Source organism: Salmo salar, unplaced genomic scaffold (genome assembly GCF_965601325.2).
Source record: "Salmo salar unplaced genomic scaffold, fSalSal1 ptg000129l, whole genome shotgun sequence".
Classification (NCBI taxonomy): domain Eukaryota; kingdom Metazoa; phylum Chordata; class Actinopteri; order Salmoniformes; family Salmonidae; genus Salmo; species Salmo salar.
In genome coordinates this window covers 1,308,864-1,326,697 of record NW_027675318.1, presented here as the reverse complement: position 1 = coordinate 1,326,697, position 17,834 = coordinate 1,308,864, and the positions used below count along the sequence as shown (strand labels likewise).

At 41.0% G+C, this 17,834-nt stretch overlaps 1 protein-coding gene across 1 annotated transcript; it reads left to right on the top strand.

Annotated features, from left to right (window-relative positions):
- The first annotated feature begins 4,191 nt into the window (after positions 1 to 4,191).
- Positions 4,192 to 15,777, top strand: LOC145866075 (uncharacterized). Its single transcript, XM_082970939.1, has 2 exons — positions 4,192 to 4,216; positions 13,543 to 15,777. Exons 1-2 carry the CDS (start codon positions 4,192 to 4,194, stop codon positions 14,505 to 14,507), a joined length of 990 nt encoding a protein of 329 aa, XP_082827065.1. The 3' UTR covers positions 14,508 to 15,777.
- The last annotated feature ends 2,057 nt before the right edge of the window (positions 15,778 to 17,834 follow it).

Sequence of the window (17,834 nt, the reverse complement as noted above, 5' to 3'; positions counted from 1 at the left end):
TACACTGACAGGGTCTGAATCAAACCCAATGTCCACCTGGTACACTGACAGGGTCTGAATCAACCCAATGTCCACCTGGTACACTGACAGGGTCTGAATCAACCCAATGTTAAGGGGAGGGTAGATTGGTCAAGAGGGTGATGATTATTGTTGTTCTACTGCCTGATTGTTATGCAACAACACTGTTTACAAACGCTTAGTTAAAGAACAAGTTGTTGTTTGTGTCGCACTGCTTTGCTTTATCTTGGCCAGGTCGCAGATGTAAATGAGAACTTGTTCTCAACTGGCCTACCTGGTTAAATAAAGGTGAATTTGTTTAATTTTTTTGTTTCTTAATTTTTTTACAACATTAACAATGTCTACACTGTATTTCTGATAAATTGTATTATTATTTTAATGGATGAAAAATGTGCTTTCTTTAAAAAACAAGGACATTTCTAAGTGACCCCAAACTTTTGAACGGTAGTATATATCTACATGATGTATTGTTACACCATGTAGGAGCAGTATAGACCTAGTCTGTTCATTATATACATCTACATGAAGTATTGTTACACCATGTAGGAGCAGTATAGACCTAGTCTGTTCATTATATACATCTACATGATGTATTGTTACACCATGTAGGAGCAGTATAGACCTAGTCTGTTCATTATATACATCTACATGATGTATTGTTAGTCCATGTAGGAGCAGTATAGACCTAGTCTGTTCATTATATACATCTACATGATGTATTGTTACACCATATAGGAGCAGTATAGACCTAGTCTGTTCATTATATACATCTACATGATGTATTGTTACACCATATAGGAGCAGTATAGACCTAGTCTGTTCATTATATACATCTACATGATGTATTGTTACACCATGTAGGAGCAGTATAGACCTAGTCTGTTCATTATATACATCTACATGATGTATTGTTACACCATGTAGGAGCAGTATAGACCTAGTCTGTTCATTATATACATCTACATGATGTATTGTTACACCATGTAGGAGCAGTATAGACCTAGTCTGTTCATTATATACATCTACATGATGTATTGTTAGTCCATGTAGGAGCAGTATAGACCTAGTCTGTTCATTATATACATCTACATGATGTATTGTTACACCATGAAGGAGCAGTATAGACCTAGTCTGTTCATTATATACATCTACATGATGTATTGTTACACCATATAGGAGCAGTATAGACCTAGTCTGTTCATTATATACATCTACATGATGTATTGTTACACCATGTAGGAGCAGTATAGACCAAGTCTGTTCATTATATACATCTACATGATGTATTGTTACACCATGTAGGAGCAGTATAGACCTAGTCCTATAGCTAGTCCTATATTATTTTGTTCTAATACAATTGCTCAGAGAAAGAGATTTAGTTTAAAATGTAATTCTCAAAAGGTTGGGGTCTGAATTATTGCCTCCCATGTTTTCAATACTCCAGCACCCTCCCCTTGGGAGAATAACGACACTGAAATGTTTTATGAGATTAGAGAACACATTGGGTGGTATCTTAGACCATTCCTCCATACAGAATCTCTCCAGGTCCTTGATTTATTTAGTCTGTCTTATGGACTGCCCTGATCAATTCAAACCACAGGTTTTCAATGGAGTTCAAGTCCAAAGACTGAGATGGCCATTGAAAATGTTGATTTTGTGCCCAATTAACCATTTCTTTGTGGATGTTGATGTGTCTTGCTGGAAGATCCTCTTATGGCCAAGTTTCAGCCTCCTAGCAGAGAGGTAACCAGGTTTTGGGCTAAAATATCCTAGTAGTGGGTAAAGTTAATTTATTTATTTCATACAGTAATTTTAGCTCATCTTTATCAAGGGTATCAATAACTAGGTGCTTATTTTGATATCTAGTTATTTGACTGAATCAGAAATACAGATGTGGAGTAGAGGTTAAGTTTGTTTTAAATTCTCAATAAAAAAATCTGAACTAATCAAACACTTGTTGCTCTTTGTACGTGTTGATATAATATTAATATTTAATGGAGAGAAAAAAACGTTTCCCTAAACTGCTTTATAATATTATAATTCAATGAAGAATAAAAATAGTTTTCCCTCCTCAACTGCGTTTCCTCCCTCCAGACAGCAGATGGCGATATGTGTCTTTCAGGCGATGTTTCTAGTGTGACGTATAATCTAGTGGACGGAACGCTTCTTCAACAACTGCAGCCACCTCGGTAGCTCGCTAGCCAACAAAGTCTGAACATTCAAGCTGTTTGGACAATTTCGTGGTTTAATTGCCACTGTGATTTAAAAATACTTATGTGGAAACAACTAGCTACCCCATTTAATTTAATATTTACGTTGTAAGTCAACTAGCTGGCTGGTTAAGTTAGCACTAGTCTAGTCGCTAATGCTAACTAGCTATTATCTCTAGCTAACATCTCCGACCATGAGTTCACTAAGCTACTCTCCTCCTGTTAAAGAAGCGGAGGATTGCTGGACGGAGAAAGACGCTCTGGTGAAAGAGGAGGAAGAGGAGGCTGTTACAATACAAAAACAAGTAGAGGGTGAGGCTGTTACAGTGAAAGAAGAAGAGAAAGACGTTTCAGTGAAAGAAGAGGAGGAAGATGCAGTTTTTGGAGTAGAGGATGAAGTGAAAGAAGATGAAGACGTTTTTGGAATGAAAGATGAAGAGGGGGAGATTACTGTCACATTAGAGGAGGACGAAGAAGAGAAGACTGGAGAACTGATTAACACCAGTAAATACAGTGAGTACTATCTTATAAAACAGGGACATTGATCTGATTAACACCAGTAAATACAGTGAGTACTATCTAATAAAACAGGGACATTGATCTGATTAACACCCGTGAATACAGTGAGTACTATCTTATAAAACAGGGACATTGATCTGATTAACACCAGTAAATACAGTGAGTACTATCTAATAAAACAGGGACATTGATCTGATTAACACCAGTAAATACAGTGAGTACTATCTAATAAAACAGGGACATTGATCTGATTGACACCAGTAAATACAGTGAGTACTATCTAATAAAACAGGGACATTGATCTGATTAACACCAGTAAATACAGTGAGTACTATCTAATAAAACAGGGACATTGATCTGATTAACACCAGTAAATACAGTGAGTACTATCTTATAAAACAGGGACATTGATCTGATTAACACAAGTAAATACAGTGAGTACTATCTAATAAAACAGGGACATTGATCTGATTAACACCAGTAAATACAGTGAGTACTATCTTATAAAACAGGGACATTGATCTTTTATTTTATTTATTTTTTATTTCACCTTTATTTAACCAGTCTGTTGGGTCCATACTGTGTTGATTAACATTTGGTTCTGGTCCCTGAGTAGAGGGTCAGGAAACCCTGTTCTGATGGGTCTGTTGGGTCCATACTGTGTTGATTAACGTTGGGTTCTGGTCCCTGAGTAGAGGGTCAGGAAACCCTGTTCTGATGGGTCTGTTGGGTCCATACTGTGTTGATTAACGTTGGGTTCTGGTCTCTGAGTAGAGGGTCAGGAAACCCTGTTCTGATGGGTCTGTTGGGTCCATACTGTGTTGATTAACGTTGGGTTCTGGTCCCTGAGTAGAGGGTCAGGAAACCCTGTTCTGATGGGTCTGTTGGGTCCATACTGTGTTGATTAACGTTGGGTTCGTTCGACATGGCGGCCGACTTTTTTATTTTTTAAAGTTGAGTCAACTGACTGATCACCTTGCATCGTGTGTATAACTGCTCGATATTATTTGTACATCAGTCAGTCGCAATTTACCCATGGTACATCAGTTTTGATGCTCTCAAACACGGCCATTCATCCAGACATAAATCTATCGTTGTAGAACATCTGACATGTAGAAGAAGGAATCCCATCCGAAGGCTGTATTTATCAAGCGTCTCAGGAAGGCTGGTCTCAGATCAGTTTTAGATGGACAGGTGGGATCTGTTCCTAGGTCAGAGCTCCTACTCTTATCAACCGTCTCAGTAGGAAGGCTGGTCTCAGATCAGTTTTAGATGGACAGGTAAGATCTGTTCCTAGGTCAGAGCTCCTACTCTTATCAACCGTCTCAGTAGGAAGGCTGGTCTCAGATCAGTTTTAGATGGACAGGTGGGATCTGTTCCTAGGTCAGAGCTCCTACTCTTATCAAGCGTCTCAGTAGGAAGGCTGGTCTCAGATCAGTTTTAGATGGACAGGTGGGATCTGTTCCTAGGTCAGAGCTCCTACTCTGATGAGACATTATATTTATTTCACCTTTATTTAACCAGGTAGGCTAGTTGAGAACAAGTCCTTTATTAAACCAGGTAGGCTAGTTGAGAACAAGTCCTTTAATTAACCAGGTTGGCTAGTTGAGAACAAGTCCTTTAATTAGCCAGGTAGGCTAGTTGAAAACAAGTCCTTTAATTAACCAGGTAGGCTAGTTGAGAACAAGTCATTTATTTAACCAGGTAGACTAGTTGAGAACAAGTTCTCATTTACAATTGCGACCTGGCCAAGATAAAGCAAAGCAGTTCGACAACATACAACAACACAGAGTTACACATGGAGTAAAACAAACATACAGTAGAAAAAGAAGTCTATATACAATGTGAGCAAATGAGGTGAGATAAGGGAGGTAAGGCAAAAAATGCCATGGTGGTGAAGTAAATACAATATAGCAAGTAAAACACTGGAATGGTAGATTTGTAGTGGAAGAAAGTGCAAAGTAGAAATAGAAATAATGGGGTGCAAAGGAGCAAAATAAATAAATTAATACAGTAGGGGAAGCGGTAGTTGTTTGGGCTAAATTATAGATGGGCTATGTACAGGTGCAGTGATCTGTGAGCTGCTCTAACAGCTGGTGCTTAACCTGTTGGGGATAGGGGGCAGTATTTGCACAGCCGGATAAAAAACGTACCCGATTTAATCTGGTTACTACTCCTGCCTAGTAACTAGAATATGCATATAATTGTTTGATTTGGATAGAAAACACCCTAAAGTTTCTAAAACTGTTTGAATGGTGTCTGTGAGTATAACAGAACTCATTTGGCAGGCCAAAACCTGAGAAGATTCTGTACAGGAAGTACCCTGTCTGATCATTTCTTGGCCTTCTTGATCATCTCTATCCAAAACAGGGGATCTCTGCTGTTACGTGACACTTCCTACGGCTCCCATAGGCACTCAGAAGGCGGCAAAAAGCTGAATGGTGGCTTTGCAGGCCCTGGCTGAAAAACATTAGCGCATTTTGATAGTGGTCGATCAGAGAACTGGAGGCGCGTGCACGAGGCGACCCCATGTTTTTATTATTTCGTCTTTGAACGAAAACAACGACTCCCGGTCGGAATACTATCGCTTTTTTACGAGAAAAATAGCATAAAAATTGATTTTAAACAGCGGTTGACATGCTTCGAAGTACGGTAATGGAATATTTAGATTTTTTTTGTCACGAAACGCGTCGGCCGTGTAACCCTTCATTACCCTTGGATAGTGTCTTGAACGCACGAACAAAACGCCGCTATTTGGATATAACTATGGATTATTTTGAACCAAACCAACATTTGTTATTGAAGTAGAAGTCCTGGGAGTGCATTCTGACGAAGAACAGCAAAGGTAATCACATTTTTCTAATTGTAAATCTGAGTTTGGTGAGGGCCAAACTTGGTGGGTGTCAAAATAGCTAGCCCGTGACGGCGAGCTATCTACTCAGAATATTGCAAAATGTGCTTTTGCCGAAAAGCTATTTTAAAATCGGACATAGCGATTGCATAAAGGAGTTTTGTATCTATAATTCTTAAAATAATTGTTATGTTTTTTGTGAACGTTTATCGTGAGTAATTGAGTAAATTCACCGGAAGTTTGCGGTGGGTATGCTAGTTCTGAACGTCACATGCTAATATAAAAAGCTGGTTTTTGATATAAATATGAACTTGATTGAACAAAACATGCATGTATTGTATAACATAATGTCCTAGGAGTGTCACCTGATGAAGATCATCAAAGGTTAGTGCTGCATTTAGCTGTGGTTTGGGTTCATGTGACATTATATGCTAGCTTGAAAAATGGGTGTCTAATTATTTCTGGCTGGGTACTCTGCTGACATAATCTAATGTTTTGCTTTCTTTGTAAAGCCTTTTTGAAATCGGACAGTGTGGTTAGATTAACGAGAGTCTTGTCTTTAAATTGGTGTAAAATAGTCATATGTTTGAGAAATTGAAGTAATAGCATTTCTAAGGTATTTGAATAACGCGCCACGGGATTCCACTGGCTGTTGAGTAGGTGGGACGATTTCGTCCCACATACCCTAGAGAGGTTAACGGGATTGGTTGGACAACAACCAGTGAGATAGCACGGCGCGAAATTCCCCCCAAAAAATTCTCAAAATTTAAATTCAAGTATTATACGGCATTTTAAAGATACTCTACTCGTTAATCCAACCACATTGTCCGATTTCAAAAAGGCTTTACGGTGAAAGCAAAACATTAGATTATTGTAGGATAGCACCTTAGCAACAAAAAAAAGCCATTTTCCAAGCACGGATAGCCATCACAAAACCAGATATACAGCTAAAATTAAGCACTAACCTTTGACAATCTTCATCAGATGACACTCCTAGGACATCATGTTACACAATACATGCATTTTTTGTTCGATCAAGTTCATATTTATATCCAAAAACCCAATTTTTACATTGGCGCATGACGTTCAGAAAATGTTTTCTCCCCATAACTATCGGTGAATGGGCACATTAATTTACAGAAGAACTCATAAACGTTGACAAAATGTATAACAATTTTGTGGTAGTGCTTTGCTGCAGGAGGGACTGGTGCACTTCACAAAATAGATGGCATCATGAGGGAGGAAAATCATGTGGATATATTGAAGCAACATCTCAAGACATCAGTCAGGAAGTTAAATCTTGGTCGAAAATGATTCATCCAGATGGACAATGACCCCAACCATACTTCCAAAGTTGAGGCAAAATGGCTTAAGGACAACAAAGTCAAGGTATTGGAGTGACCATCACAAAGTCCTGACCTCAACCCTATAGAAATGTTTTGGGCAGAACTGAAAAAGTGTGTGCGAGCTATAAGGCCTACATTCTGACTCAGTTACACCAGCTCTGTCAGGAGGAATGGGCCAAAATTCACCCAACTTATTGTGGGAAACTTGTGGAAGGCTACCCAAAACGTTTGACCCAAGTTAAACAATTTAAAGGCAATGCTACCAAATACTAATTGAATGTATTTCCTACTTCTCACCCACTGGGAATGTGATGAAAGAAATAAAACCTGAAATAAATAATTCTCTACTATTATTCTGACATTACACATTCTTAAAATAAAGTGGTGAACCTAACTGAGCTAAGACAGGGAATATTTACTAGGATTAAATGTCAGGAATTGTGAAAGATGTAGCTTAAATGTATTTGGCTAAGGTTTATGAAAACTTCCGACTTCAAATGTATATTGCAATATATTTCAATCTCTTTTTCCATTTTTAAATTAAATATTCCTTCTGGCAACCCGCCTCACCCAATGTGATACGGATCTGCTATTTTTTTAGACATTATATCTAGAAACTCCATCAGCAGCTAGCCATCAGAAGCTAACCAGCTAATTAGCTACTAGCTATTTAGTCATTGTTAGCCACTGCTAGCGGACCATTACACCGGATAATCGCAGCTAGCTAGCTGCTACCGAGTGGCCCAGCCCATCTCCCGGCCTGCTCAGTGGACTCTATGATCACTCGGCTACACAGCTGATGCCTCCTAGACTCTTCACTAACACAACTAGAAGCCACTACATCACCGGATTCCTGCCGTAAGCTCTGGACCTTTGCACCGGAGTGGCTATAGTGGCTAACACCCTTGTCCCGAAGCTAGCACCAGTTAGCATCAAGCCAGGCGCGTCTCCCGGCTAGCATAGTAACGACTACCTAACGGCTTCCCTGGTTCATATATTGCTGTTCACTGGACCCTATGATCACTTGGCTACATAGCTGATGCCTGCTGTACTGTTAAACAAAACGGAGTTCCGTGATTAATTATCTGTCGGCCCCAGCCTCGAACTCAGGCCCTGTGTGTAGTTAACTGACTCTCTCTGCCCATTCATCGCCATTTTACCTGTTGTTGTTGTCTTAGCTGATTAACTGTTGTCTTACCCGTTGTTGTCTTAGCTAGCTCTCCCAATCAACACCTGTGATTGCTTTATGCCTCGCTTTGTCTCTCTAATGTCAATATGCCTTGTATACTTTTGTTTTATTTTACTGCGGAGCCCCTAGTCCCACTCAACATGCCTCGGAGAACTCTTTTGTCCCACCTCCCACACATGCGGTGACCTCACCTAGCATAACTGGTGCCTCCAGAGATGCAACCTCTCTTATCATCACTCAACGCCTAGGTTTACCTCCACTGTACCCGCACCCTACCATACCCCTGTCTGTACATTATGCCTTGAATCTATCCTACCACGCCCAGAATTCTGCTCCTTTTATTCTCTGTTCACAACGCATTAGATGACCAGTTCAGATAGCCTTTAGCCGTACCCTCATCCTACTCCTCTGTTCCTCGGGTGATGTAGAGGTTAACCCAGGCCCTGTGTGTCCCCAGGCGCTCTCATTTGTTGACTTCTGTAATCGAACAAGCCTTGGTTTCATGCATGTTAACATCAGAGCCTCCTCCCTAAGTTTGTTTTACTCACTGCTTTAGCACACTCCACCAACCTTGATGTCTTTGCCGTGTCTGAATCCTGGCTTTGGAAAGCCACCAAAAATTCTGAAATTTCCATCCCCAGCTACAACATTTTCCGTGAAGATAGAACTGCCAAAGGGGGAGGAGTTGCAATCTACTGCAGAGATGGCCTGCGGAGTTCTATCATACTTTCCAGGTCTATGCCCAAACAGTTCGAGCTTCTAATTAAAAAAATTAATCTCTCCAGAAATAAGTCTCACTGTTGCCGCCTGTTAACAGACCCCCCTCAGCTCCCAGCTGTACCCTGGACACCATATGTGAATTGGTTGGCCCCCATCTATCTTCAGAGTTCGTTCTGTTAGGTGACCTAAACTGGGATATCCTTAACACCCCGGCCATCCTACAATCCAAGCTAGATGCCCTCAATCTCACACAGATTATCAAAGAACCTACCAGGTACAACCCTAAATCCGTAAACATGGGCAGCCTCATAGATATTATCCTGACCAACTTGCCCTCCAAATACACCTCTGCTGTTTTCAATCAGTATCTCAGTGATCAATGCCTCATTGCCTGCATCCGTTATGGGTCCGCGGTCAAACGACCACCCCTCATCACTGTCAAACGCTCCCTAAAGCACTTCTGCAAGCAGGCGTTTCTAATCAACCTGGCCCTGGTCTCCTGGAAGGATATTGACCTCATCCCGTCAGTAGAGGATGCCTGCTTGTTCTTTAATTATAATTTCCTCACCACCTTAAATAAGCATGCCCCTTTCAAAAAATGTAGAACTAAGAACAGATATAGCCCTTGGTTCACTCCAGACCTGACTGCCCTCGACCAGCACAATAACATCCTGTGGCGTACTGCACTAACAGCTCCCCACCCCCCGCAGTTACTTCCCCAAGCCTCCCCAGCTTCTCCTTCACCCAAATTCAGATAGCTGATGTTCTGAAAGAGTTGCAAAACTTGGACCCGTACAAATCAGCTGGGCTTTACAATCTGGACCCTCTCTTTCAAAAATTATCCACCGCCATTGTGGCAACCCCTATTACTAGTCTGTTCAACCTCTCTTTCGTATCGTCCGAGATTCCTAAAGATTGGAACGCTTCCGTGGTCATCCCCCTCTTCAAAGGGGGTGACACTCTAGACCCAAACTGTTACTGACCTGTATCCATCCTGCCCTGCCTTTCTAAAGTCTTCGAAAGTCAAGTTAACAAACAGAACACTGACCATTTTGAATCCCACCGTACCTTCTCCGCTGTGCAATCCAGTTTCCGAGCTGGTCACAGGTGCACCTCAGCCACGCTCAAGGTACTAAACGATATCATAACCGCCATCGATAAAAGACAGTACTGTGCAGCCGTCTTCATCAACCTGGCCAAGGCTTTCGACTCTGTCAATCACCGTATTCTTATCGGCAGACTCAATAGCCTTGGTTTCTCAAATGACTGACTTGCCTGGTTCACCAACTACTTCTCAGACAGAGTTCAGTGTGTCAAATCGGAGGGCCTGTTGTCCGGACCTCTGGCAGTCTCTATGGGGGTACCACAGGGTTCAATTCTCAGACCGACTCTTTTCTCTGTATATACCAACGATGTTGCTCTTGCTGCAGGTGATTCTTTGATCCACCTCTACGCAGAAGACACCATTCTGTTTACATCTGGCCCTTCTTTGGACACTGTGTTTGCAAACCTCCAAACGAGCTTCAATGCCGTACAACACTCCTTCCATGGCCTCCAACTGCTCTTAAACGCTAGTAGAACTAAATGTATGCTCTTCAACCGATCGCTGCCCGCACCCGCCCGTCCAGCATCACTACTCTGGACGTTTCTGACTTAGAATATGTGGACAACTATAAATACCTAGGTGTCTTGCTAGACTGTAAACTCTCCTTCCAGGCTAATATTAAGCATTTCCAATCCAAAATTGAATCTAGAATCGGCTTCCTATTTCGCAACAAGTCCTCTTTCACTTACGCTGCCAAACATACCCTCGTAAAACTGACTATCCTACCGATCCTTGACTTTGGCGATGTCATTTTCAAAATAGCCTCCAACACTCTACTCAGCAAACTGGATGCAGTCTATCACAGTGCCATCCGTTTTGTCACCAAAGCCCCATATACCACCCACCACTGGGACCTGTATGCTCTCGTCGGCTGGCCCTCGCTACATATTCGTCGCCAAACCCACTGGCTCCAGGTCATCTATAAGACTTTGCTAGGCCGCCTTAACTCAGCTCACTGGTCACCATAGCAACACCCACCCGTAGCACGCGCTCCAGAAGGTATATCTCACTGGTCGTCCCCAAAGCTAACAACTCCTTTGGCCGCATTTCCTTCCAGTTCTCTGCTGCCAATGACTGGAACGAATTGCAAAAATCGCTAAAGTTGGAGACTTATATCTCCCTCATTAACTTTAAGCATCAGCTATCCGAGCAGCTTACCGATCGCTGCAGCTGTACACAGCCCATCTGTAAATAGCCCATCAAACTGCCTACCTCATCCCCATGTTTTTATTTACTTTTTCTGCTCTTTTGCACATCAGTATTTCTACTTGCACATCATCATCTGCACATCCATCACTTCAGTGTTAATTTGTTAACCTGTTGGGGGTAGGGGGCAGTATTTACACGGCCGGATAAAAAAACGTACCCGATTTAATCTGGTTATTACTACTGCCCAGAAACTAGAATATGCATATAATTATTGGCTTTGGATAGAAAACACCCTAAAGTTTCTAAAACTGTTTGAATGGTGTCTGTGAGTATAACAGAACACATATGGCAGGCAAAAACCTGAGAAGATTCTGTACAGGAAGTGGCCTGTCTGACCATTCCTTGAGCTTCTTGACTCTGTTTATTGAAGACTGAGGATCTTTGCTGTGACGTGACACTTCCTACGGCTCCCATAGGCTTTCAGAAGGCGGGAAAAAGCTGAATGATGTAATTCCAGCCACTGGCTGAAAAACATTAGCGCTTTTGGCAAGTGCTCTATCAGAGGACAATCTGACTGAGGCGTGTGCACGAGGCGACCCCATGTTTTATTTTCTTTCGTCTTTGAACCTAAACACGCTTTCCCGGTTGGAATATTATCACTTTTTTTACGAGAAAAATGGCATAAAAATTGATTTTAAACAGCGGTTGACATGCTTCGAAGTACGGTAATGGAATATTTTGAATTTTTTTGTCACGAAATGCGTCGTGCGCGTCACCCTTCTTTACCATTCGGATAGTGTCTTGAACGCATGAACAAAACAGAGGATATTTGGACATAACTATGGATTATTTTGAACCAAACCAACATTTGTTATTGAAGTAGAAGTCCTGGGAGTGCATTCTGACGAAGAACACCAAAGGTAATAACATTTTTCTTATAGTAAATCTGATTTTGGTGAGTGCTAAACTTGGTGGGTGTCTAAATAGCTAGCCCTGTGATGCCGGGCTATCTACTGAGAATATTGCAAAATGTGCTTTCACCAAAAAGCTATTTTAAAATCGGACATAGCGAGTGCATATCTATAATTCTTAAAATAATTGTTATGTTTTTTGTGAGTAATTTAGTAAATTCACCAGAAGTTTGCTAGTTCTGAACGTCACATGCTAATGTAAAAAGCTGGTTTTTGATATAAATATGAACTTGATTGAACAAAACATGCATGTATTGTATAACATAATGTCCTAGGGTTGTCATCTGATGAAGATCATCAAAGGTTAGTGCTGCATTTAGCTGTGGTTTGGGTTTATGTGACATTATATGCTTGCTTGAAAATGGGTGTCTGATTATTTCTGGCTGGGTACTCTGCTGACATAATCTAATGTTTTGCTTTCGTTGTAAAGCCTTTTTGAAATCGGACAGTGTGGTTAGATTAACGAGAGTCTTGTCTTTAAAATGGTGTAAAATAGTCATATGTTTGAGAAATTGAAGTAATAGCATTTCTAAGGTATTTGAATAACGCGCCACGGGATTCAACTGGCTGTTGAGTAGGTGGGACGATTTCGTCCCGCCGACCCTAGAGAGGTTAAATTGTAATTACTTCGCTACTATGGCCTATTTATTGCTTTTCCTCCGTACTCCAGATTTTTCTATTGTGTTATTGACTGTACTTTTGTTTATCCCACGTGTAACTCTGTTGTTTTTTCGTCGCAGTGCTTTGCTTTATCTTGGCCAGGTCGCAGTTGTAAATGAGAACTTGTTCTCGACTGGCCTACCTGGTTAAATAAAAAATAAAATCTTAACTTTATTGACAACACCCAAATGGATACTGTCATTAACACGATTCTTTAATAATTACACACAATTCATAATACTGTAGCAAATATTATATTAAACATTACATTCAAACGAGCCTTACAATTATAATCCAAAGTAGTGTGAAATGAACTCATCATCAACCTGGAAATGGAGGTTACTCCCCCGACTTTCCCCCATTCACATTCAGAATACATTGTGAAAAACTAAAATCTTTGCTCACCATTTTTGCTCCTGACAGATATACTACATCCATAACTATCGGTTTCTTCATTAGCAGGGAGGAGTTTCTGCAATCAAATTGCCCTCGTGCTGCAATTTTAGCAAACACAGAAAGGGGCCTATATTGGAGACCAAAAGTTGTCTGGCACACTGCTTAGAGTTTCAACAACATGAATAACTTATTTCTAGCCTACAATCATCTATGTTACTACTAATGTGAAAACAAGACAAAATATGACTATTCTTGCTCATTTTAAGACAATTGTCAAATAATTTTAACATTCATGACAGACGTCAATTGTTGTCCAACATCATGGCTACACTGTTGGCATCACCTTTTACAGTGGATTACCGCTGTTGTGGGCCTTTAATCATCTGTCTGACTTTATTGTTCACACAGGAGAGAAACTTCACTATCGTGGATCCTCTGGGGAGCCTCAACAACCTCATGATGCTGAAGAGGCAGAGAAGAGTCTCTCCAGATCAGAACACCTCAATAAACACCAGCAGAGACCCACAGGGAAGAGAACTCACTGCTGCTCTGATTGTGGGAAGAGATTCACCTCATCAGGCATTAAAATTCATCAGAGAACACACACAGGAGAGAAACCTTACAGCTGTGATCAATGTGGGAAGAGTTTTACTACATCTGGCTCTCTGAATCTACACCAGAGAACACACACAGGAGAGAAACCTTATAGCTGTGATCAATGTGGGAAGAGTTTTGGTCAATCTTGCCATCTGACTCAACACCAGAGAATACACACAGGAGAGAAACCGTATAGCTGTGATCAATGTGGGAAGAGTTTTGGCCAATCTTGCCATCTGACTCAACACCAGAGAATACACACAGGAGAGAAACCTTATAGCTGTGAACAATGTGGGAAGAGTTTTGGTCAATCTAGAGAGCTGACAGTGCACCAGAGAATACACACAGGAGAGAAACCTTATAGCTGTGGTCAATGTGGGAAGAGTTTTGGTCATTCTGGACAGCTGACAGTGCACCAGAGAACACACACAGGAGAGAAACCGTACAGCTGTGATCAATGTGGGATGAGTTATACTACATCTGGCTCTCTGAATCTACACCAGAGAACACACACAGGAGAGAAATCTTATATCTGTGATCAATGTGGGAAGAGTTTTGGTCGATCTAGCCAGCTGACTTTACACCAGAGAATACACACAGGAGAGAAACCTTATAGCTGTGGTCAATGTGGGAAGAGTTTTGGTCAATCTAGCCAGCTGACATTACACCAGAGAACACACACAGGAGAGAAACCTTACAGTTGTGGTCAATGTGGGAAGAGTTTTTGTCAATCTGGCAATCTGACAGTGCACCAGAGAACACACACAGGGGAGTAATCTTATAGCTGTGATCAATGTGGGAAGAGTTTTGGTCAATCTAGCCAGCTGACATTACACCAGAGAACACACTGTATTGTATATATACAATAAATGTATTGGAGATGAGTTTTGTTTGGGCTCGTTCCAAGGGGACGAGAGTTCTAGAAGCTCGTGAGTTTTAGGATTCTATAGAAAGAGAAAGGATAAAAAAGTATAATTGTATATCATTATTTAGAAATACGTGTAGCCAGTAGACACCATGTTTATATTGTAGAAGGTGAAGCTTTGTAGATGATTACGTGAAATGGAAGTTGTAGAGATACTCTGAATGATCGGCTATGAAAAGCCAACTGACATTTACTCCTGAGGTGCTGACCTGTTGCACCCTCGACAACCACTGTGATTATTATTATTTGACCCTGCTGGTCATCTATGAACATTTGAACATCTTGGCCATGTTCAGTTATAATCTCCATCCGGCACAGCCAGAAGAGGACTGGCCACCCCTCATAGCCTGGTTTCTTCCTTGGTTTTGGCCTTTCTAGGGAGTTTTTCCTAGCCACCGTGCTTCTACGCCTGCATTGCTTGCTGTTTGGGGTTTTAGGCTGGGTTTCTGTACAGCACATTGAGATATCAGCTGATGTAAGAAGGGCTTTATAAATACATTTGATTGATTGATTGTACAACTGAATACATTCAACTGAAATGTGTCTTGGGTGCACTGATTGGTGTCACCTCGTTAGTCAGTATGTGTTACACCTGTGCTGGCTTGTCCATCTCGTTAGTGGGAAGGTGTTTCACCTGAGCTGGTCCAGGTTCTATTTAAGAGTGTCTGGCCCAGTGCTCCAGTTGTCTTGATACATGTGGAGAGTCAACACCTTTAGTTGCTCCACCTTTTTGGTTTACTTCCTGTCTTTAAGTTTGGTGTGGGTTTTTCTTTTGTTTTCCTCTTCTTGGGCAGATTTAGTGGGTCTCATGGTGGGTGTCTTTTATGTCCCAGTTGTTGTTACTAGTCAACTTCCAGTGGACACCCCCATAGTGTCTTTCAGAGCCCCTCCTAAAAAACAAGTTTATATTTTGGGTTGAATATAGCATCATATTGTTGATATTTTAATCAATGGCATTTCCTTCCAATGCTCATTAGTCTTTCAGTTGTTATTATTGTTTTTTATCCTCATATTTGTGTACTAAATATTTCTTTTTATTTTCATAGTTTTTTCCTGTGAAGCCATTGTGTTGCATCCATGTCTGACATGTGCTGTATAAATAAAGCTTGATTTGATTTGAACATATTGTAAAACAAATTAACCCAATTACTGACCAATCAACAAATATGTGCAAAAGCAACACGTATCTTGGTCTTTCTTAGTATGAAAAACAGTCTAAATTCAGTATATCTCCCACTATTTCAAAATATTGCATGTTTAGTATCACTTTTCAACCAACCCAGTTCATTTGTTGAAAATGAAAAATGTTGAAATCAACAACATGTCAAAGGATTCAACTACTGGAAACTGAAACAACCAGATCAATCCCACTTTTCCAGCCTGCTGAAGGCGTGGTGGAGTGGTAAACACCACCCCCGGCTCTACCAGGGGCTTGAGGTGGTCTCCCACAGCTCTGATTATGTCATGTTCTGTGGCCTTGCTGTTCCATTTCTGACTGCACCTGTAACACAGAAACACATTTAGTCATATTATATAAAACACTCAAAGTAATGGATATGGAGCATCTATGGCCTCAGTTACACCTGGCACCTAAATGTGACTTCTGATCACTCCAAGCTGCATTAGGTTCAGATCTACCAGGATGGGCCTTTGACGCAGTCAGGCCACTGAATATGCATCAGCAATGTAAAGAGATGGGGTGAATGAGTGGGGAAAAATACATTTTCCACAAATTATCTTCATAAATCAAATCAAATGTTATAGGTCACATACAGGTGTTCAGCAGATGTTATTGTAGTGAAATGCTAGACAAGACAAGTAGGCACGCAATGGATTATGGTCATTGTAGTTAATTACGTTTTATGCGCTAAACTGTGTAGAATATTGGCCTGTTGGAAACTACAACTCCCTACTACATCACACAGTTCAGGCTGGATCTGATGCATCTCTACAGAAACTACAACGTCACACAGTTCAGTCTGGATTGGATTTATCTCTAGAGAAACTACAACTCCCTACTACATCACACAGTTCAGGCTGGGTCTGATTTATCTCTAGAGAAACTACAACTCCCTACAGCATCACACAGTTCAGGCTGGGTCTGATTTATTTCTAGAGAAACTACAACTCCCTACAGCATCACACAGTTCAGGCTGGATCTGATATATCTCTAGAGAAACTACAACTCCCTACTCCATCACACAGTTCAGGCTGGATCTGATTTATCTCTAGAGAATCTACAACTCCCTACTACATCACACAGTTCAGTCTGGATCTGATTTATCTCTAGAGAAACTACAACTCCCTACTACGTCACACAGTTCAGTCTGGATCGGATTTATCTCTAGAGAAACTACAACTCCCTACTACATCACACAGTTCAGGCTGGGTCTGATTTATCTCTAGAGAAACTACAACTCCCTACTCCATCACACAGTTCAGTCTGGATCTGATGCATCTCTAGAGAAACTACAACTCCCTACTACGTCACACAGTTCAGTCTGGATCGGATTTATCTCTAGAGAAACTACAACTCCCTACTACATCACACAGTTCAGGCTGGGTCTGATTTATCTCTAGAGAAACTACAACTCCCTACAGCATCACACAGTTCAGGCTGGGTCTGATTTATTTCTAGAGAAACTACAACTCTCTACTATATCACACAGTTCAGTCTGGATCTGATTTATTTCTAGAGAAACTACAACTCCCTACTATATCACACAGTTCAGGCTGGATCTGATTTATCTCTAGAGAAACTACAACTCCCTACTACATCACACAGTTCAGTCTGGATCTGATTTATCTCTAGAGAAACTACAACTCCCTACTCCATCACACAGTTCAGTCTGGATCTGATGCATCTCTAGAGAAACTACAACTCCCTACTACGTCACACAGTTCAGTCTGGATCTGATTTATCTCTAGAGAAACTACAACTCCCTACTACATCACACAGTTCAGGCTGGATCTGATTTATCTCTAGAGAAACTACAACTCCCTACTACATCACACAGTTCAGTCTGGGTCTGATTTATCTCTAGAGAAACTACAACTCCCTACAGCATCACACAGTTCAGGCTGGATCTGATTTATCTCTAGAGAAACTACAACTCCCTACTACATCACACAGTTCAGGCTGGATCTGATTTATTTCTAGAGAAACTACAACTCCCTA

Bases quoted from the DNA above. Each gene is read 5' to 3' on its own strand.
- LOC145866075 (XM_082970939.1), top strand. From the start codon at position 4,192: ATGGACAGGTGGGATCTGTTCCTAG. The intron at 4,217-13,542 runs GTCAGAGCTCCT...TTGTTCACACAG, and splicing joins CAGGTGGGATCTGTTCCTAG to GAGAGAAACTTCACTATCGT.